Raw genomic sequence first — 22254 nt, 5'->3', positions numbered from 1 at the left:
GGTATTCTCTAAGATCGACTTGAGGTTGGGGTAACATCAGTTGAAGATTCGGGATTCAGATGTTTCAAAGACTGCTTTTCGGACTAGATATGGTCATTATGAGTTTCTGGTGATGTCCTTCGGTTTAACTAATGCCCCGACAGCGTTTATGGATCTGATGAACAGAGTATTCATGCCATATATTAATTCGTTTGTCATTGTCTTCATTGATGGCATCTTAATCTATTCGCGCAGTAAGGAGGAACATGAGCAGCATATGAGAGTAGTGCTTCAGACATTGTGGGAACAAAAGCTATATGCTAAGTTCTCTAAATGTGAGTTTTGACTAGAGTCTGTAGCATTTTTGGGACATATTGTATCGGGCGAAGGTATTAAAGTTGATCCCAAAAAGATTGAGGCAGTTCAGAATTAGCATCGTCCTACTTTGGCGACTGAGATAAGGAGTTTTCTAGGTTTAGCAGGTTATTATCGTCGGTTCGTGGAAGGTTTTTCATCTATTGCAGCACCTTTGACCAAATTAACCTAGAAAGGTGTTCAGTTCCGATGATTGTGAGTCAAGCATTCAGAATCTCAAGACAGCACTGACTACATCACATGTGTTAGTGTTACCATCTGGTTCGGGAATATATACAGTGTATTGCGACGCGTCACGCGTTGGCTTGGGTTGTGTATTGATGCAGGAAAGGCGAGTTATTGCGTATGCTTCGCGTCAACTAAAGCCCACGAGAAGAATTATCCAGTACATGATTTGGAGTTAGCTGCGATTGTTCACGCTCTAAATATTTGGAGGCATTATCTTTATAGGGTGTCTTGTGAAGTTTACACTGATCATCGTAGTTTGCAGCATTTGTTCAAGCAGAGGAATCTAAATTTTAGGTAGCGCAGATGGCTGGAGTTACTAAAAGATTATGATATTACTATCTTGTATCATCCGGGCAAAGCAAATATGGTTGCAGATTCCTTGAGCAGGAAGGCAGAGAGTATGGATAGTTTGGCTTTCATTTCAGCAGAGGAAAGGCCATTAGCCTCGGATATTCAGTCCTTGGCTAACAAACTTGTGAGGCTGGATATTTCAGAGCCCAACCGAGTTCTTGCATGTGTGGTGGCCCAATCTTTATTATTTGAGCAGATCAAGGCTCGCCAGTATGATGACCCATACTTGATGGTTCTTCGTGAAACGGTACTACGAGGTGGTGCCAAGGAAGTTACTATTAGAGCGGATGGTGTTCTGCGACTCCAGGATCGTCTATGTGTTCCTAATGTGGATGGACTGAGGAAAAAGATCCTGGAAGAGGCACACAGTTCTCGGTATTCTATTCATCCAGGTGCTACTAAGATGTATCGTGACTTGAGGCAACATTATTGGTGGCGACGAATGAAAAAGGGCATAGTTGAGTATGTATCTAGATGTCTTAATTGCCAACAAGTTAAGTATGAGCACCAGAGGCCAGGTGACCTACTTCAGCAGATGACTATACATGAGTGGAAATGGGAACAAATTACTATGGATTTTGTAGTTGGGTTACCGCTGACCTTGAGGAAGTTTGATGGAGTTTGGGTCATTGTTGACAGGTTGACCAAGTCGCCACATTTTATTCCTGTTGTGACTACGTATACTTCAGAGAGGTTGGCCCAGATTTATATTCAGGAGATAGTTCGGTTGCATGGTGTGCCAATTTCCATCATATCAGATAGAGGCCCTCAGTTTACTTCACATTTTTAGAGAGCAGTACATAGTGAATTAGGGACCCGTGTAGAGCTCAGCCTAACCTTTCATCCGCAGACCGATGGACAGTCAGAGAGGACAGTTCAGATTTTTGAGGATATGCTCAGGGCATGTGTGATCAACTTTGGAGGTCAGTGGGATCGTTTCCTGCCTTTGGCCGAGTTTGCTTATAATAACAGTTACCAATCCAGCATCGAGTTGGCTCTATTTGAGGCTTTATATGGTCGGCGATGTCGTTCACCTGTCAGATGGTTTGAGCCAGGTGAGGCTAAGTTATATGGTACCGATTTGGTAAGGGTAAGTTGAGCCCAAGGTTTATAGGCCCATTTGAGGTGTTGACACGAGTTGGGGAGGTTGCTTATGAGCTTGCATTGCCTCCCAGCCTATCGGGAGTTCATCCGGTTTTCCACATATCTATGCTCTGAAAGTATCATGCCGACATATCACATGTGTTAGACTTTAGCACAGTTCAGCTAGATAATATCTTGGGTTATGAAGAGGAGCCAATTTCCATTGCTGATAAAAAGGTTCGCCGCCAGTTGAGGTCCAAGAGGATTTCTGCAGTAAAAGTCCAGTGGAGGGGTCAACCAGTCGAGGAAGCGACTTGGGATGCCGAGGAAGACATGCATAGCAGATATCCACACTTATTCAGCACTCCAGGTACAATTCTAAACTCGTTCGAGGACGAACGTTTGTTTAAGAGATGGAGAATGTAATGACCCAACCGGTCATTTTAACTTTTAGAACCCCGTTCCCTAAAAATAAAACTTCCAATATGTGCTTGTAATGATTTATGACTTGCGGGGATGGTTGGTTTGGGATTTGGAAGTGTTTGGAGTGAAACCGGAACACTTGGCTCCTAAAATTGGCCTTAAAGTGTTAAGTTTGACTTCGGTCAACATTTTGAGAAAACGACCCCGGAATAAAATTTTGATGATTCCAACAACTCCGTATAGTGATTTTGGACTTAGAAGCGTATTCGAAATTTTTTTTGGAAATCCGTAGTTAAATTAGGTTTGAAATGGCTAAAAACAAGAATTTAAGTTTGGAAGTTTGACCGATGAGTTGACTTTTTGATACCGGGGTCGGAATCCAGTTCCGAATTTTTTCATAGCTCCGTTATGTCATTTATGACTTGTGTGTAAAATTTGAGGTCAATCGGAGTTGATTTGATAGGTTCCGACATAGAATGTAGAAGTTGAAAACTCTTAGTTTCATTAAACTTGAATTGGGGTATGATTCATGGTTTTAGCGTTGTTTGATGTGATTTAGAGGTTCGACTAAGTTCGTATGATGTTTTAGGACTTGTTGGTATATTTGGTTGAGGTCCCGAGGGCCTCGGGTGAGTTTCGAATGGTTAACGGATCAACAATTGGACTTAAACAGTTGCTGCAATTTTTCTCTTATGCTGGAAATTCTGGGCTGAGATCGAGCCCAAGATCGAGCTCCCAAAAATTGAGCTCCCAAGATCGAGCTCCCAAAATCGAGCTCCCAAAAATCGAGCTCCCATGATCGAGCTCCCTGAGATCGAGCTCCCCTGATCGAGCTCCTTGATCGAATTGGACAAATCTGTAAGTTATAAAAACAGAGGGCATTCGTCCCATTCGCCATTTTTAACAAACTTGAGCTTGAGCAGAGGCGAATTTTGGCAGGTTTTCAAGGAAAGACATTTGAGGTAAGTGATTACAACTTGGATTTGGTCTACATACATAAATATATCATTGTTTTCACCATTTTAATTGGGTCCCACGGACAAATATTTAATTAATTTCGGGATTTTTATCAAAAATGTAGTATTTTCTTATAGAATTGAATCCTATAATTTTTAGTGATCGTATCGAATTATTTTGGCTAGATTCGAGCCGGACAGAGTTGGATAATCGTGGAAAAGGTCTTATAGTGGATTAAATTGGAGCAAGACGAGGCAAGTCTCTTGTCTAATCTTGTGAGGGGGAAATTTCCTCATAGGTGATTAAAATTATATAATAGTTGCTAAATTGTGGGGGCTACGTACACACGAGGTGACGAGAGTCCGTGCGTAGCTACTATTAATGCTAAAGTTCGAGTAGTTTATGACTAAAAGCATACATTACTTGTGTAAATTGTATTCTTTGATTAATTAATATTAATTGATATATATGAATATATTGTGAATTGTTAGATAAAGCACGTCCTCGGCAAAAATCGTGCTTAATAATAATAATTACACGATACTTTAATAATTTATTTCAGCTTGTGAAGCTAATTAATAAATTAGAAAATCTTTAAAAATTAATGAATTATTATTCTTGTTTGTTAAGGAATTAATTGTTACTCTTGTAAATGAGATTTAATTAATAAATTGGAAATTATTTGAATTGAAGGAATTTAATTAATATATTGAGAATTGTTACATTTGAAGGAATTTGATTATTTCTGCTGATTAAATAAATTACTGTAAATTCTGTAAATCGTGCTGATTTAAATATCCTAGTTTTATTTCAGTTGTTATTATTGACCCATAGTGAGTGTCAAAGTCGGTCATCTCGTCTCTACCACTTCGAGATTAGGCTTGATACTTACTGGGTACACGTTGTATACGTACTCATACTATACTTGCTGCACTTTTTTGTGCAGGATCTGAGACATGTACTAGTGGAGGACCTATCATCACATACCCACGTCATCCCGAGGCATAGTGGTGAGCTGCCTTTCTAAGCCGTTCTGTAGCTACCAGTGTCTCTTCTTATATTTACATTATATCTATTTTATTTCAGACAGTATTTAGAATTTTGTATAATCTACTAGATGCTCATGCACTTGTGACACCAGGTCTTGACACACACACATTGGTAGAGTTTGGGTTTATATTTTCTTGATTTTAAATTTTATCAATGTATGCTTAATTTATTAGTCGGCTTGCCTAGCTGTAGTGTTGGGCGCCATCACGACCTACATGTGAAATTGGGTCGTGACAGACCTCGCCTCCCATATAAGGCCTCAAAATGAGCCATCTAAATACTCTATTGGCAGCTTATTATTGTAGGCGAACTCTACGAGTGGTAAGAACTGATCCCACGAACCCCCGAAAATCAATAACATAAGCACGTAGCATGTCTTTCAATATCTGAATGGTGCGCTCAGATTGCCGGTCCGTTTGGGGATGAAATGCAGTGCTCAGCTCGACCTGTGTGCCTAACTCAAGCTGCACAGCTCTCCAGAAATGCGATGTGATCCGCGTGCCTCGATCAGAGATAATATATAATGGTACACCATAAAGACGAATAATCTCACGACTATAAATTTGAGCCAGCTGCTTTGAAGAGTAGGTAGTCACGACCGGAATAAAGCATGCACACTTGGTCAGCCTGTCTACAATGGCCCATGCTACATCAAATTTTCTCAAGGTCCATAGAAGCCCAACTATAAAATCCATGGTGATACATTCTCACTACCACTCTGGAATATCAAGCTTCTGAAGCAAACCGCTCGGTCTTTGATGCTCGTACTTCACCTGCTGACAGTTCAAATACCGAGCCACATACTCCACAATATCTTTCTTAATTCTTCTCCATCAGTAGTGCTGCCTCAAATCCCAGTACATCTTCACGACATCCAGATGAATAGAATACCACGAATTGTGAGCCTCCTCAATAATCAACTCACGTAACCCATCCACATTAGGCACACAAATTTGGCCCTGCATCCGCAACACCCCATCATCTCCAATAGAAACCTCCTTGCCATCACTATATTATTAAGTACAAGCAAGTGGGGATCATCATACTGACGCACTTTGATGCGCTCAAACAAAGAAGAACGAGAAACCACACAAGCAAGAACCCGACTAGGCTCCAACACATCCAACCTCACGAATCGATTGGCCAAAGCCTGAACATCCAATGCTAATGGTCTCTCTCTAACTGGTATATAAGCAAGACTCCCCATGCTCTCAGCCTTCCTACTCAAGGCATCGGCCACTACATTGGCGATAAGAGTATTTTATTCAAATTTTTTGTTTGCCTTAAAAAAGGGATCTTTAGCAAGTGCCCACCCACCACAAACTATTTTACCCGTCCCTGCCCATAAAGTTTTTCACTTACCCTTTTTTTAATGCCGCCAAAGCCAACCAACTGAACTAACACTAAAACAAGCCAAGAGAAATCAAGTCAAGTTAAACCAAGCAAAGGCAAGCCAAATCAAGCTATGTTAAGCCACCAACCTTATTTTCCCAAGAGAAGAGTAATTATTTTAAGCTCAATTGGTATTTTGCATAAATTGCTCTTAAAAAATATTAATTTCTCAAACATTTCAAACAGATGTTCCGAAAACTAGCCATCTACCTTATTTTCCCATAAAAGAATGTAGGGAAAATGACACTGTATAGGCGCTTTCAAAATAATAGCCGTAAATATATATTTATATATATATATATATATATATATATATATACACACACACATATTCTGTATGTTATATACAAAATTATATAAATTTTATATACTTTTTTGACTACCAAATATAAATAGTTTCTATCACGGGCTAAAAATGATAATACCTAAGAATGTAATGGTTCATTACACTGGACTTGGGTCTTTGGAGCAGATAACCTTGTTAAAATCAAGCCCAATCAAAATTAAGCTATGAGCCCGTTAATTCTTATTCGTCTGCGTTGCCACGAAGCAACTCTCCGGTTCAGCAACCATTCCGTATAAAGCTTTTTTGTGCTCCTATGCTGAGATACTGTACCGTGAACTCATAATCCAAAACCCTAGGCCTTCTCCTCAGTGCTAACTCCATTTTTTAAAATCCATTTTATCAGTATGCCACCAAAAGCAGCTAAAGGTAAAGAAGCTCCTGTAGAACGGCCCATTCTCGGCCGTTTCTCATCTCACTTGAAAATTGGAATTGTAAGCTTCTCTTCATTTTTCTCGTTTCCACATACACATATGTGTGATCTCCATTTATTTTTCCTTTTCAGCTGAAATTACTATAATTTCTAGAAAATAGAGTACGAATTCGTATCTATTCTTTCGCTTAGTTAGTGAGTTTGATCCACTGAGCTTATCAGTAACCTCTCTACATATAAAGTTAATTTTTTTAATTGCTGCAATTACATTTCTAAACCCATAGTTGGAAGAGTTTAATTTCTATGCATCCTATATATATATATATATGCAATTACATTTCTAAACCCACAGATGGAAGAGTTTAAGTTCTCTATATATAGACTTTAGGCAGTTGTACAACTTTTGATGAGGAAACGAGACTAAAGCTTGGTTCAGTTTTCATGTGATGGCTCGTTGAGCTTTATGTGGATTTTACGTTTATTTAAATCTGTATAAGTTTGATGCTGAGCTTGTGTATGGACTTTCAGGTAGGATTACCAAATGTGGGGAAGTCTACTCTCTTCAACACACTAACAAAGTTATCCATTCCAGCGGAAAACTTTCCTTTTTGTACCATTGAGCCTAATGAAGCTCGAGTGCACGTTCCTGACGAGCGTTTTGAATGGCTCTGCCAACTCTACAAGCCCAAGAGCGAGGTTTGTGATCCATATTCAACCACTAATACTGGCCAAAAAAGAGTTGCCGTGCCATTTTTTTTTCTTTCCCTTTATGTTGTTGTGAGGATCTATTTGTTACTTAGCTGTTTATTCGATTACTCCATATGAATAAAAGTTTGATTTGCCTTTTGGATAACTTTGATTTTCTTTGATTCGCAATTTGTCTTTAAAACAGTGTCTCTTATAGTTCATTTTTAATGAATATTTGATGCTATCTAGGTGGCTGCCTTTTTGGAAATTCATGACATAGCTGGACTTGTTCGAGGTGCTCATGCAGGACAAGGATTGGGAAACAGTTTCTTATCCCACATCCGTGCAGTTGATGGCATTTTCCATGTTCTACGTAATATAATCATTCTACATTTTGTCCTTCCATCTATCGAGTTATTTTTCTTGGGTTCTTTGTTTTACTTTGACATATGTGGTCGGTATTATCTAAGTTATTATGTCTAGTTGTATCTTATGTAATCTCTCTGTTGAATGTCATCGTAAACATTTATGCTGTTTATCAGGTGCATTTGAAGATCCAGACATTATCCATGTCGATGACACTGTTGATCCTGTGAGAGATTTAGAGATTATAAGTGAGGAACTAAGGCTTAAGGTATGTTGGATCATGCACCTTGAGTTTTTGGAATTTGTTGTGGCAAGTATTCAATTATTCGAAGCCAGTAAGTTAGCATTTTGTAACGCCGTGTTTTTTTGGGGAATTTTGTAGATTGCACTTTAATACTTCATTGACAAATATATTTTGTTATTGGAAGTTTCTTTAATCATATCTTTCGGTTGATAAAACTCTACTATGTTCCCAATCATGAATACCTAGGAGTTTACATATTTATCAAAAGAAAAAAAGGAAAGGAAAGGAAAGAATACCTGTGGATACTTCAAGATGGGTTGCATGCAACATGCAGCAAGAAAGCTGTCTCATATTGGGGTTGTGGAAGGAAAGCACTTTGATGAAAGAGTGCTCTTTCAATTAAAAAAAGCCACTTGAACAAATTCTCTATTGTCTTGACACATGAAGATGGTTAGTAGTCTTCTATCAGGTAAAAATAGGTTTTTACTATAACACTTGCAAATAATTAAAAAAAAGCATTTTTAATGCAAATGGTGGTGCTTTGTGTATGTATGAATGTACAAGGAGCATTCAATTATCTATGAAATTACATGATTGAGATTCCTGCATGGAATGATGCTGTGTTATCAGGATGTTGTTTTGTCCATTACTGAGGCTTCAGATCTTTCTGCTGGAAGTTTATTTTTGGAACTAATATGCTGGATTTCCTGTCAGTCTGGCTCTTTAGAAGGAATTTAAAACTAGTGTATATTGTAAATGCTGGCATCTTCAACTGAATGCGCCTTGTTGCCTAAAAGTGCCATGTTCACTGGGTTGATCTCATGAAATATGTCATCCTTTTGTGTAAACCAGGACATTGAGTTCATGGAGAGGAGGATAGAAGATCTTGAAAAGAGCATGAAGAGGAGCAATGACAAACAATTGAAAATAGAGCATGAATTATCTCTAAGGGTTTGTGTCTATTGCTCTTCATCCTTTCTATATCTGTTTAGACTTTCTTGATCTCTTGGTTGCCGAGACGTTAGGAGGTGGCAATATGAAGTATATCTGTTTTGGTATAATCGGTTGACATTCTTGAATTTTAAACTAACTAGATGTTTTAGTATCATTAGATATTTTTATCCTCCAAATAATAGAAATATCTGTCTTAAAAATGGGTTCCCTCCTCATAACATCCTTTGCATGACAATGGGAACTGATATCGGTAAAGATGATTGATTATCCATCTCGGATAAGATTAGTTGATTGGATGACTTTTCTTAATTTGTGCATGCTCATTTCTGGTGAAATGTCTGGCAGAAATCATAATTGTTTCAGAGAGAAGGTTGGTGTTGGACTAGTCTTCCACTACTTTTCAGCTGCTTGTAGTTGAGTCTAAATTGATTTGAAAAGAAAAAGAACTTTCTCTTGTTTTTTTTGTTTTGTTTTTTCATCTTCACCTGTCTTACTTCGCCGTAGTTCTCCAGGTAATGACTGCAAAAACATGAACACTTTTTCTAGTTCATTTTACAGAGAATTGAATTGATTAGAAAGATCTAAATATGGAACTATGATGCTGCCTGTTTTCACAGGTCATGGCATCACTCAAGGAAGGTAAAGATATCCGTCTGGGGGACTGGAAAGCTGCAGATATTGAATTTTTGAATACTTTCCAGTTGCTTACTGCGAAACCGGTTGTTTACTTGGTGAGTTTAATGTTCCTAACCCTCCCTATTTTGGCTATGGTCCAGATCCTTCAGAACTTATGTTCTGGAAACAGCAATGTGGTTTTTGAATACAACAACAAAAACATACCCAGTATTATCCCACACTGTGGGGTCTTGGGAGGGTAGTGTACGCAGACCTTACCCCTGAGGATAGAGAGGCTGTTTCCAATAGACCCTCGGCTCAGGAAAGCATACGCACCACATTAATGAAAATATAGACAAGAAGGGACAATACCCAAAGCCATATAAAAGTAGAGTAAAGACAACAAGATAGTAAGGTGATCAACAATGAAAGAAAACAACGGTTAGTCATAAAAATGTGATTTTTGAGTATTTATCCAAAATTATTACACTGCACACGCTGGTATTACAAAGGGCAGATTTGTTCCTTTCTGGGTTTAGTTACAGTTAACTATTCAAAGTTGTTATTGCTATCCCAAAAGATCCATTTTTGCTTAACCAATGAAATAAAAGTTTTTTGAATACATGTAAGAAATGTTGTCTCCTATTTCCTTTTGAACTGAGTGCGTGTGTGTGTGTGTGTGTGTGTGTGTGTGAGAGAGAGAGAGAGAGAGAGAGAGAGAGAGAGAGAGAGAGAGAGAGTTTCTTTGTATAATTTAGAGCCCGTTTGGATTAGTTGATTTGAAGTAGTTGATAAGCATTAGGTGCTGAAAACAGTGTTATCAAAGGCGCGCTTAAGCCCTGAAGCGAGGCTCAAAACATGTTGAGCGCTTTGCCTCGCTTAACGGGCGCTTCAGGTATTGTCATCAAGGCTCTAAGGCATACCTTTCCTTGCTAACGGGCGTAATCCGGAAGAGGCGACACTAAACAATTGGTATTTCACTTTATTGTAAATTTTCTTCAATCTCTTTGTCCATATATTTGGTATTCATGCTTATAGATATTAGTCTTAGACAACACATACATATTTATAGTTTTTCTTTATTTGCGCCTTTTTTCGTTAAAGCCCACGCTTAGCGCTTAAAGCCCTAACAAACCTTAGAGCTTTTTTGCGCTTTTCGCCTTTGATAACACTGGCTGAAAAGCACTTAAGTGCTGAAACTGATTTAATAAATAAGCGGTTACGTGTTTGGATACAAGTGTTGAAATTGATAATAAGTTGCTGCAGTATTTGATAAAAAAAAGTGCCGATAAGCTCTTTTTCTGTTAACGTAAATAATCTTAGAAATGTTTACACTTACAAGGGCGTAATTTCTTCAAAATTTTAGATTCCAGATCGATTCAAATACAAAATATTCTATTTGTCATTTTATTTTAAATACAATTGTGCTTAGATAATATAACTTTTATGATAAGCATATAATCAAAAGTTATAATAACTAATAAATTGACAAAAGTTTTTCAGTAGAAAATAAACCTAAATAGGACAAAATATTTGAAGAGAAACAAACACTGTCTTCAATACCACAACACTTAGAAAGCAATATACCAAAAATTTGATATGTCCTCATTTATAACATACAGTTCAAAGATTAATATACTATCGCATAGATACAAATATGCAAAGGAATGGAGAATTTGCTTATCTTAAATAGTCAATGAGAATTGCAGACTTAAAGAGGGGGAGGGGGGGTTGAAACAATACTTGAGGCAGTGAGTATCGATGTAAGAGTTTTGTTCTAAAAAAGAATATTTTAAGGATAAAATAGTAAAAATCTTAATCAAACTTAAAGTGCTTTTATAAGCTAAAAATTCACAAGCTAGGGGTGACCAACTTATGGCTTTTGACTTATTTTTGACTTATAAGCACTTTTAACTTTACCAAACGCGTAGATAAGCCAAAAAGTGCTTATAAGCTAGTTTGACCAGCTTATAAGCTTAGCCAAACACCCTCTTAGAAGGCCCCCTAAAAATTAGAAGCCATATTGAAAGCGAAGGCCCATCTCTACTTGTGGAACAAATCAGATAAATTATTGACGTTAGGAGAACCTTTCTTATGCGATCTATAATTATCTTGAATAAACCTCCTTTTATGACAGAAGAAGAGCCAGATTTCGTGTCTATGTTTTTGTCGCTATTTTATGCTCTACTAGGTTTATTTACTGTATCTCGTCACATCGTTTGCATAGTTTTTCGCAATGCTTTAATGTTTCTTATATTGCCAACAAAGCAGCAACTTGATTAGGATAAAAAGAATAATGAACTGTGCCTACTGATTATGTAATGGATCATTGGCAGGTTAACATGAATGAGAAAGACTATGCAAGGAAAAAGAACAAGTTTCTGCCCAAGATTCATGCTTGGTATGGTCCATCTTTCTTAGCAGTTATCACGATTATATTGCTCCTTACACTGGAAAAGAAAAGCAAAACTTCGAGGGATTTGTGTCAAATTTTTCTGTTCAGAAGAGAAATCAATATTTGTTTATGACAAAGAGATTATTTTGAATTCTAGAAAAAATCAGTATACTGCAATATGTAGCACTCTCGTGCTTATATAAGGTTGGGTACATCATTAATCATAAAAAGAACTTGGGTTACATCATCGTTCTTTCTGTGCTCTTGTTCCCTAGAATGTCATCTGCAAAGCAATGATATGTGGGGATAACAAAGATCAGATGCATGGGAGAATGTGCTCACTCATAAAGAAACTATATTATGTCGCACTTCGGCTATTCTGCTAGTCTTGAAATTGCTACTTTGAAGCTGCAAGATATTAAAGAAATCCCTCTTCTCAGTCGTGGCTTTAACACATTATAAATTGAGCGCCTGTGGAGGTTCTTGTTTCTGGTCTCTTATTTTGTCACTCTTAGTGTTAAAATATTAAATTTCTTTGCCTTCATTTCATGAATTCACTTTGTTTTGAAACTAAATCAAGTAAATGAGATGTTTGAACCTGCATTTTGGTCCACATGCATCCAGTTTAATTGACGATCTTGATGAGGTCCCGGTGAATTTCTACTCTGGTTATGTGATTACCCTATTGTTTTAAATTTTCATGTTTGCATGGATCTGTTTCCTTCTTATGTGGACTATTTCAGTCATATGTTTCAACATTCACTGTTTGTGGCATATTGTGATCATGAATACATTTCAGTGTTTATGGTGCTATGTTATGACTTTTTTTTATCTTTCACCTAGATTATACCTTGTTTATTATTCTAAATATTGTCAAGACTTTGTTAACATAAAAAAACTATGCTTTCACAAATTTCCAGGGTGCAGGAGCATGGCGGTGAAATAATTATTCCTTTCAGTGCTGCTGTGGAGAGAAACCTTGCTGATATGCCACCAGATGAAGCTTCAAAATACTGTGAAGAGAACAAGTTACAAAGGTTAGGTTGTAGAGATAAGGTCTCTAATAATTAGATACTTTTATTCTATGCATTGCTCTAAAAGAATTTTTGGAGTTTTAAAAGATTTAGCAATTGCTATTGGGGGGGAATTGCTATTGGGGGGGGGGGGGGGACTTGTCCTTATTGGTTATATCTGATTCATTTTCACTCTCTCCTTCCTCATTACATGAGATTTCAATCTTTTACACATGGCCTGCATTTTTAAGGGCTTAGGTCAGAGTAAGGTGCATGCCTCAAGGCTGAACCCAGTGCCTTTCAGGTTTCATCTTTTTCCTTAATTTGGCTACTACCATTATAAGAATCACATCTTACATTTTCATTAAAAAAAAGAATCACATTTTACATGCATAAAGAGGTAGTTGGAACAGTATCTCAACATGCTCTCTCTGGGTAGTTTGGAAAGAAAGGTAGCGATTGTTTTGGATGCAAGTAACCTCCCGTGCACACGCTTGCTTTTGTGATAAGGTAAATGACCCCAATGAACATACTTACATGTAAATGTTTATATTAGCCTTTTGGACTAAAATGAAAAATTTATACAATATAAATAACTTCTTTGAGTCCCTTAATTCTTTTCAGGAACTTTATGAGATCTCATTTGTAACTTTTCTGGATTCATCTGTATTCATGAATGCACTTGCTTAGTGCTTCTCTATGATCAATAACATTCTTATTTATACCTTAAAAAAGAGATTAATTAAATTCATTTTTACGTATTTAACTAGAAAAGGAAAAGTGAGAGGTTAAAAAGGGCAGCCCGGTGCACCAAGCTCCCGCTAAAATTCTGTTATCGGGAATCGAACCCGGGTCTCCTGGGTGAAAGCCATATATCCTAACCGCTGGACGATAACGGATGCTTGCAGGAAAAGTGAGAGGTTATGCAAATAATTTTTGTTGTGTGTAATGTGCAAATTTGTCTCTTATAAAAAAAGTGTAATATGCAAATTTGTTGCTGTTATAGTAAAAAGCAGGTCAAAGTTGTCACCTAGGACAACCATAGTAGCTGTGTTCTCTCACAATTCTTTCCTCTCTCCCTATTGTACCCATGTTCTAGAAGTGGGTGAAGACCTTAACCAGCATTGTTCATGTTGTTCCAATTCAAACTTGGGCCCTCAGTGGTGGGCATGGTGGGGTCACCAACCCCTCCTGGCGTCGTTTGGGGTGCCTTGAGGCCTCCTCTAGAGCCTTCCATGAGACCTTATTCCTCTTGTGCCCCTCGTGTCGATGACGTAACATGCCGTTGTGTGCTCAACTTCCGAAGCTCCGTTGGCACCTATTTGGCCATACTTTCACATGCACAATATGCCAAGACCCTCGTGCTCATATGCAACGCCACCGGGGCGTGCATTGTCGTACTGGTGCACTTGGCCTTGGACGTGTTTCGTGCCATCCTTGTCTGTCACGCCCTGTGCGTTCTTCCTTCTTTTTGGTGGCTAAATTGCTTTGTGTGCGCACCTTCATGGCACCGTCCACTTGGCTGAATTAACAGTGTTATCAAAGGCGAGCTTAACGCGCGCTTACGCCTGAGGCGAGGCTCAAAGCATGTTGAGCGCTTCGCCTCCTTTAGCGGGCGCTTCAGTGTTATCATCAAGGCTCTAAATCATACTTTTCCTTGCCAATGAGCGTAATCCTGAAGAGGCGATACTAAACAATTGATATTTCACTTTATCGTAAATATTTTTCAATTTCTTTGTCCATATATTCGGTATTCATGCTTATAGATATTAGTCTTGGACTACACGTACATATTTGTAGTTTTTCTCCATTTGCGCGTTTCTTCATTAAAGTCCACGCTTTATTTGCGCACTGCACTTAAAGCCCCAATAGACCTTAGAGCTTTTTTGCGCTTTTCGCCTTTGATAACACTAGCTGAATACCATCACGCTGGCCATGCCTCTAGCCAAATACGTCTCTTGGGCGCCTCATGGTCCTTGTAGCTTATGAGCAATTTCGGCGTTTGTGGCAGGTCGTTGTATCATTGTATAGCTTATGCAGAGTTGGCTTGGTGCCTTTTGGAAGTCTGAGTGATATATATTTACTTATCAAAAGTATTTTGTTACTTTTTCTTGGAGGCTTATAGCCGCCTTATTAGATACATGGCTGATCGATCCTTATTGTGTTTTTAGATAATTTAAACAGTTAAACTAACAATAGCCCTTGCTAACTCAGATTGGTTAACTTGCAATGCATGCCACTTGTCACAAAGGCCACATTTGATCATATAACATAAGACAGGGTAGACTAAGTTTATCCTCTCAGCCATCATTTCATATATTTGACTTTTCTAGGGCACCTTAAGCTTTGAAGTTTTGAATTTTGTCTTAATTAACACTACCATAGGATAAACATTCAATCCTCAAAGTGGGTAGTATATCCCACCTCTTATCCCTATGTGCTGTGCGGTCCAACATGATCTATCTTCAGCTGTGTTTCATCAAGGAACTAGATGTAGCATGTAAAACCTGGCTGCTTGTGCTTGGTTACAATTAATCAATATAATTGATGAACATGATTGGACTTAACATTTCATCGTTGTCTTGAAACATCTAATCTGCAGTTGTAATGATCAGTAGTACCTTATTGTATTTCTTGGAATGGAAGCATGTCTGATGAATGCAATTCAGAGATTATTATGGCATTGGACTACTTTGATGGGTTAAAGCCTCTAAATCTCTACTTTCTAGAAAGGGAAGAGGATACACGATTCTGCAATTTAAGCTACTTTTACAGTGGCTTTCTTTCTGGGTCAATTTGGTAATCCGATGTTATACATTAGGATAATGATACCATTTTATTTGTTAAGCATCAAGGGATCTTTCGCATTTACCTTATACTCTGCCAGGAAATTAAGCCTATGCATATATGAAAAGCATAATTTTCGTCACTTTATCCAGCTGACCTTGATATATCATGCTACAGTTGCCTCCCAAAAATCATAAAGACTGGATTTGCAGCCATTAATCTTATTTATTTCTTCACAGCAGGGCCAGATGAGGTATTTCAAATTCTTCCTCCTTTTCATTCTCTCCCATTTCCTTCTTAATTAGCGATGAGTTTGATGCTGCATAGGTATTTTAACCCCCTCCCCTCCCCAATCGTAGTTTATATGATGGCATTTAACTGGATGTGGAATTTAAGATGTTAATTTGACATATATATATTATATTAGTCATAGTGGAAACATATTAAAAGTAATGGCTGAAAAATTAGTTTGATAGGAAAACATCACATCAAAGTTAAAGGTTGAACTGTTTAGTGATTTGAATTCTGGTAAGCTGTGCAAATTGTATAAAAATGAAATGATGCCAAACAATTTGAGATGTTCCAAAATGGAAAGTGTGTTGTATATAAGTTGGCTGGAGGCAATAGTCCTTTCTGCCCATGCTTTTCATGCTTATACTGGATTACTGGTTTTAATACACCGGCCTGCTTCTAAGATACATAGTACTTTGTTTTGTAGTAGGGATTCAATTCTACATTGTTATCATGTTATATGGGGATTTAAAAAAAAGAGAAATCAGGGGAAATGCCCTTCTGCTTGTCTATAACTTGGTCCCCCCCAACCCCCTCTACACACACAAAATAAAAAAATAAAATAAAAATTGAGCTCACCATTTATCAGGCCTCATAACTGTTTTTTTCCTCTTAATGCAGGTTAAATGTTGGCAAATCCGCAGGCTAATGAAGGCTCCTCAAGCTGCCGGAACAATTCATACAGATTTTGAGAGAGGATTTATCTGTGCTGAGGTCATTTTGTCCCTTCTTTCCTTGTTCCCTACCCTTTTCAGGATTCAGAAAGTTAGATCCTAAACATTTCAGTTTATTCCTTACCTAGCTGGATGGTGCAGGTTGTGGTTTTACACCCATAAATAAATTGAATGTTTTAATTAGAAACTCCTGAGCGATTTCCAAACTGCTTTTCCAGGAAAGCCTTTTGTCTTTTGTGAAAAAATGCCTATTCTTGAAAACTTTAATAACATTGAATTGCATATGTAGACTTTTGGGAATCGGACTTGCCCCAAAAAACTGGGGAATTTTGTTAATTGGAGCTGAAATATTTTATTGTGCTGGGCCAATGATTCTCATTTCGAAAAAGTTATATCCTTTTCATTTATGAGTGCTTTAATATTAAGCTGCCATGTGTCTTTTCTCTTGATACTAATACTATCCCGTGAAAGTGCTGACTTGGGCATTGGTGTCTTCAGGTGATGAAATTTGATGATCTAAAGGAACTTGGTAGTGAGGCTGCTGTAAAGGTACTCTTATTTAGTTATCATTGCAATATAATGACACATCCAGTTTCACGAGTGGAATTGCATAAGACTCTATACTGGAAATAATGTGTGCTTTAATTCTGCACAACTTTTTTTCCGGAAACAAAAAATAAGTTGAATTTTTTTTCATTATCAAAAAAAACTTTTAATAAAAGGTGTATACGAGAACAAAAATAATGTGAAAGACTAAGAGTTAAACTTAACTCTCACACAAATGGTAGCACGGCCTATATCTATATATTATTCTTTTCTCATATTTTTGTGCTGTGTTCAGCACAACTTGTTCTCAGAAAACAAAAACAAGCTAAAACAAAATTCTGATAAAATTTCTCCATACAATAAAAGTAATGTGAAAGACAGTAGTAAAACTCAACTCCTAAACAAATAATAGCTCTGGTTATACCTATATCTTCTCCTTTCTTCAGATACGGTTGTGCTTCCAAGTATATATAATATCCAGCCAGACATGTGTTCCCGCTCCTTTACCTTTTTGTGTCAGGGCAGCTTTTCATCTTGTTAGGTGAATTGGATATAACACTCCTAGCATCCCTATCTTTATCATAATGTGAATTCTTCTCTAAGCTACACTATATATGTATTACTCAAGTTACTTATCACAAAAAAAAAGGGGAGAAGGGGTTAGCCTAGCGGTCAATGAAGTGGGTGAGAATCATGGGAGACTACGGATTAGGGTTCAAATCCCAGTTAAGACAAAAAATGTAAGGTGATTTCTTTCAATCTGCCGAAGTCTCGGTAGACAGTGTTGTTCGGTACTTGTGTTGGTGGGAGATAGCAGGTGCTAGTTGAGGTGTGTGCAAGTCGGCCCATACTAATATGTTAAGAAAAATGAAATGTGAATATACTTTGTGATGGACTTCATAAATAAATAGATATTTTGGTTATAGAAAATGCTATACTAGCAAACTGGATGTACGCATGCTTTTCATAAGCAACAGATGAAATGACGAGATTACAATTTTTGGCAATATCTCCGTACTCTAGGAGCTGTACATTGTGCATGTTATTGTTCAATTCTGTAATTAGGATTGGCTTCATGTGTTGTTAAGTTCTCCAATGAACAAGTCTGATGAGCCAAAACCAGCAGTTGCAAGGTTACAGTTTTGTTCCTTCACGCGACTTGAGTTGTGCACAAAGCTGGAATTGGAATTTCTTTATACATGACATTTCAAATTTGTCTAAGGTGAATTTGCTCTTCCACAGGCTGCTGGGAAGTACAAGCAGGAGGGCAAGACCTATGTGGTCCAAGATGGAGATATTATATTCTTCAAGTTCAATGTCTCCGGCGGTGGGAAGAAGTGAGGTGCGTTTCTACACGAAACTAATGAAGCTGCATCAACTCATTTGCGAGTTGGAAGATGATATACTTTTGCCTCATGATTATAAGGTCTACTTGGCAGAGAAATTTGTATCTTGTACGGGAGGTTTCTGCATTTATGATATGCTTCGTATAGGTCTACTCGTCTTTTGATTTGCATACTATTTACTTTCTTTCAGTGCGATGTTGCCAAATCCAATTTATAAGTGGTTCTGGCTGGCATTTGCATTTGTGATGTGGTATTTGAAGAAATGATCTGGAGAGATGGCGACAAATTTGAATCTCGTTAGTTTTTTGCCTTAGAAGCTAGAATTTTCTAATGTTATTTTATCACTTAGCCTTTTATTATTTAATTACTAGTGAAATTCCTTCATCATGAGTTTACGAAATAATTGAGACAAAATTTAGTCGAGATATAGACAAAATCCTTATGTGTATGCATACAAAATTAATTTTATAAAGTGATTAAACCATAAATTTAAATATTTTTCCAATTAAGTTTAACACTTCATTTTATCAATTTCACATAAACATAATGAGCATATGCAACCACATTATAAGTATATAACATAAACTGAATTCGATAAAAAATTAAGATGATAGTGCTCGTTATGATCCAGTTTTAAAATTGGCCATCCTATGTTTGATCTTCCGAAAGGCTATATATGTTTGTAATTTATTCTAGAAAAAAGTTTTGAAAAACCTTAATATTTTGTATTAGAGTCCTTTCTAAAAAAACATTATACTAAATCCTTGAATAAAATCTAAACTTTTTATATGATTATTAGTTATTTAAAAGTAATACAAGTTAAGCTACTACAACAAACAAAATCTATTGTAATTTCACTTATAATTCAGAAGCAAAAATTATTTAGAAAACAATTCATATCTTTGAAAAGAAGGAGTCATAGTTTTGTTGTCAATTCATCATTTCAATGTCTCTGTTAATAATATATTACCGCATGAAATCAAAGAACTTCGCAAGACACGAGTTGTTGTGCATGTTGGATTATATGTTTGAATCTTGTCTGAGAATTCAACTAATTAACTGAAAAAAGTCTCTGCTCATTCCTTATCTCGTACGTGAATATGTAGAGGAAAGAATGTAAGAAGCAACAAATCACTATTGGAACGCATATTGCAGTATATGATGTCTTGGCAAGTAGACATCATTCTGTCTATTTCAATTGCCTCGAAGCTTGTTGATCCCTTTGGAATTGGTTTAAAATCAAAATGTGTTGAGCCAAAAATCAATCAATGGAGGAAAAAATGACGATATTATGGACTCAAACGGATCTATCCAAGGCATAAGTGTTTGCTCGAGCTCTCGAAAAATATCACTGGAGTGGTGCTACATGTTAGACAACTTTAAAGAATATATAAATGCTTGTCGATTTCTGAATTATCAGTGCAATTGTGCAAATATTGAACTGCATACATGTTACACGACTTTGGCTGGATACAAGAAACTAAAATTAATCCTTGTAGTTACCGATTTAGTAACTCTACACAATAAGATATTATGTTTTTCCTTTTCTTTCCCACAGAAGAACCCAGTATGCACCCTGTTTAAGAGTTAAGTAATCCACATGGATATTGTTGTATATATATACTTTTGTATATTTGCACAAGTAGGACGAAAGGAGAAAATAGTGTCATACCTTCAATCTTGATTAGTTGATCTATCTTCTCTCTTCATATTTGTGGTGCCCACGGTACATTACTTTCCATGCGATCTGCAGTAAGAAATTCAAGTAGGCAAACACAAGGAAACTTCATCTATTAAAAAATAACTGATTATAAGAGTAAATACAATTCATAAAACCTTATCAACAATAAAAATAGAAAATAAAAGTCAACACTATCTTGAAACAAATGCAATGAAAAATCAAATACTAGTAAATTTGTTTGGTAAAAATTAGAGACCAACCAGAAGCAGCTAAGCCAATTACCTGTCACGTTCCAAGTATTCTGAGGATCGAAGCCAAATGTTGATAAAACAGAGAATAATGCAACGTTCATTACTCTAAATAAACTCCAAGGACTATTATAAGGAAGGATTTAAAAGAAGAAAGATAGTATATGAGTAATAGTGAAGTGATGGGGAGGATTTTTCTAAAGGGAAAACGCAAAGGAAAAGAAGGAAATAATGGAGTACCACTTAATAATGAGAAGTTTTAAAGAAGCAGAAAAACAGAGGGATATAAGGATACTTTTAAAACGGTGCTTTATCTTTTGATTTATTTAGTAAAGAGATGCAATTAAACCTTAATTATTTGGATGAATTGAAAACGTGAAGGTTTTAATTTGGAACATGTGATGTTCTGTGATTTTTGAAACGGTGCTTTTCCTGATTCATTATTTATTAAAGAGACATAAATTAAACCTTAATTATTTGGATTTAGTAATTGATGTTATTCCCGCCAATATTGCTGTATTTGTAAATAATAATTCTGCAAAATATAAGTTATCGTAATGAAACAGTAATTAATTCGAGTCCACTGAATTCACAGTGTTTCCTTAAGGAATTTAATCCCCTCCTAGTACCCATGGTAATAGATTATTTCCTCCCAGGATAGAACGAATCACACACTGGTATAGCGGTACTTCAAACCCCAGTGTTTCAGCGAACACAAAGTTCGGTAGCAAATCACACTTACAGTTGCTTTGTTTGAAGTTAAAACAATGCAGAACGAAGGAGTAGAAACTCAGAAAATCGTATGGAAATGCTGAGAGGAAGAAGTGCAATGTTAATGGAGGAAGAAGAAGGTCTTCTATGGAGCTTTTCGCGGTGGTCGAGGTCGTTCATAGCTGAACTCCGACACGGGGGTGGAGGGTTGCGATACGTGAAGTGTAGCGTTGGGGGTGAGGGTGGGGGTAGGGCGTGGGGTGAGGGTTTGGGATTCGTAGCCTGTGTAGGGGAATTGATGCGTGTGTAGCATTTTTCCTTTTAAATGCCTAACATCAAGGGATCCTTAATTATCACTAATTGTATATAATTGGTAAATTATCTATAAACTTATAACTAAGTTAAAACTCTAATAGTAAGGGTAAATAAGTTCCTAAATAAATATAGATAAATAAAAATTCCATAAAAATTCTGGATCTGTTAAGAAACTTAGCTCAAAATAACAATATAAAACAAGGAAAAATAAGATATATAGATAGAAAGAGAGCAGAGATTCTTATTTCTTCCATGTATTCAAGTATATACAATGTGATGCCCAAACTCTCTATTTATAGGATGATATGTATACAGGTGAAACGGGACTCATGGTACCCCCCGGTCTCCAGTAAGATAAGCCGAGCTCGAAACATGCTGACATGGGACCAAAATCGAGACAAGGGCCTCATTGAGTCGGAGTCCGGAGGCATGACGCCCACCCTCGAAAATATCGAGGTTGTGGTCTGGTATCGATCCTAGCCCTGAACGACCTCGAAGAACATTATCGGGCAATCAAGTACGACCAACGGAAGGCCGTGATATCCGTGCCGGCCGGATATCACGGCGGGGATCTCGGCACGTATCGATGGGGAATCGGCAATCAGCTAATCAGAAGATTGTTTTACCTTTTATAGAGTTGTACCAAGAGTAGGACTCCCCTACTATATAAAGGGGGTCTGCTAATTCATGACGTACATTGTAACGCGCATTCCAAAGCAATATATTACAATTTTCTCTGTTATCAGCTCTTTTTCTTGTTCATCGTTGCTGGTCATTGCGAGCCTGGATTGAGGGTGAATATTTCACTAAGACTGGAACTATCCTCC

At 37.1% G+C, this 22254-nt stretch overlaps 1 protein-coding gene across 1 annotated transcript; it reads left to right on the top strand.

The window, feature by feature from the left end:
- The first annotated feature begins 6351 nt into the window (after nt 1–6351).
- LOC107798826 (obg-like ATPase 1) lies at nt 6352–18856 on the top strand. Its single transcript, XM_016621858.2, has 12 exons — nt 6352–6615; nt 7083–7250; nt 7491–7614; nt 7784–7875; nt 8704–8802; nt 9423–9536; nt 11757–11821; nt 12736–12852; nt 15793–15868; nt 16528–16620; nt 17079–17129; nt 18369–18856. The coding sequence occupies exons 1-12, from the start codon at nt 6529–6531 to the stop codon at nt 18465–18467; spliced, it is 1185 nt and encodes a 394-aa protein (XP_016477344.2). The 5' UTR covers nt 6352–6528; the 3' UTR covers nt 18468–18856.
- The last annotated feature ends 3398 nt before the right edge of the window (nt 18857–22254 follow it).

The sequence above is a fragment of the Nicotiana tabacum genome, chromosome 17 (assembly GCF_000715075.1).
Source record: "Nicotiana tabacum cultivar K326 chromosome 17, ASM71507v2, whole genome shotgun sequence".
NCBI classification, from domain to species: Eukaryota; Viridiplantae; Streptophyta; class Magnoliopsida; order Solanales; family Solanaceae; genus Nicotiana; species Nicotiana tabacum.
Note: the sequence above shows the minus strand (reverse complement) of the source record. Positions and strands in the feature narration are given on the sequence as shown.

Excerpts from the sequence above, each read along its gene's own strand:
- LOC107798826 (XM_016621858.2), top strand. The coding sequence starts at position 6,529 with ATGCCACCAAAAGCAGCTAAAGGTAAAGAAGCTCCTGTAGAACGGCCC. Across the intron at positions 6,616-7,082 it reads CTCACTTGAAAATTGGAATT|GTAGGATTACCAAATGTGGG; the intron begins GTAAGCTTCTCT and ends ATGGACTTTCAG. Across the intron at positions 7,251-7,490 it reads TCTACAAGCCCAAGAGCGAG|GTGGCTGCCTTTTTGGAAAT; the intron begins GTTTGTGATCCA and ends GATGCTATCTAG.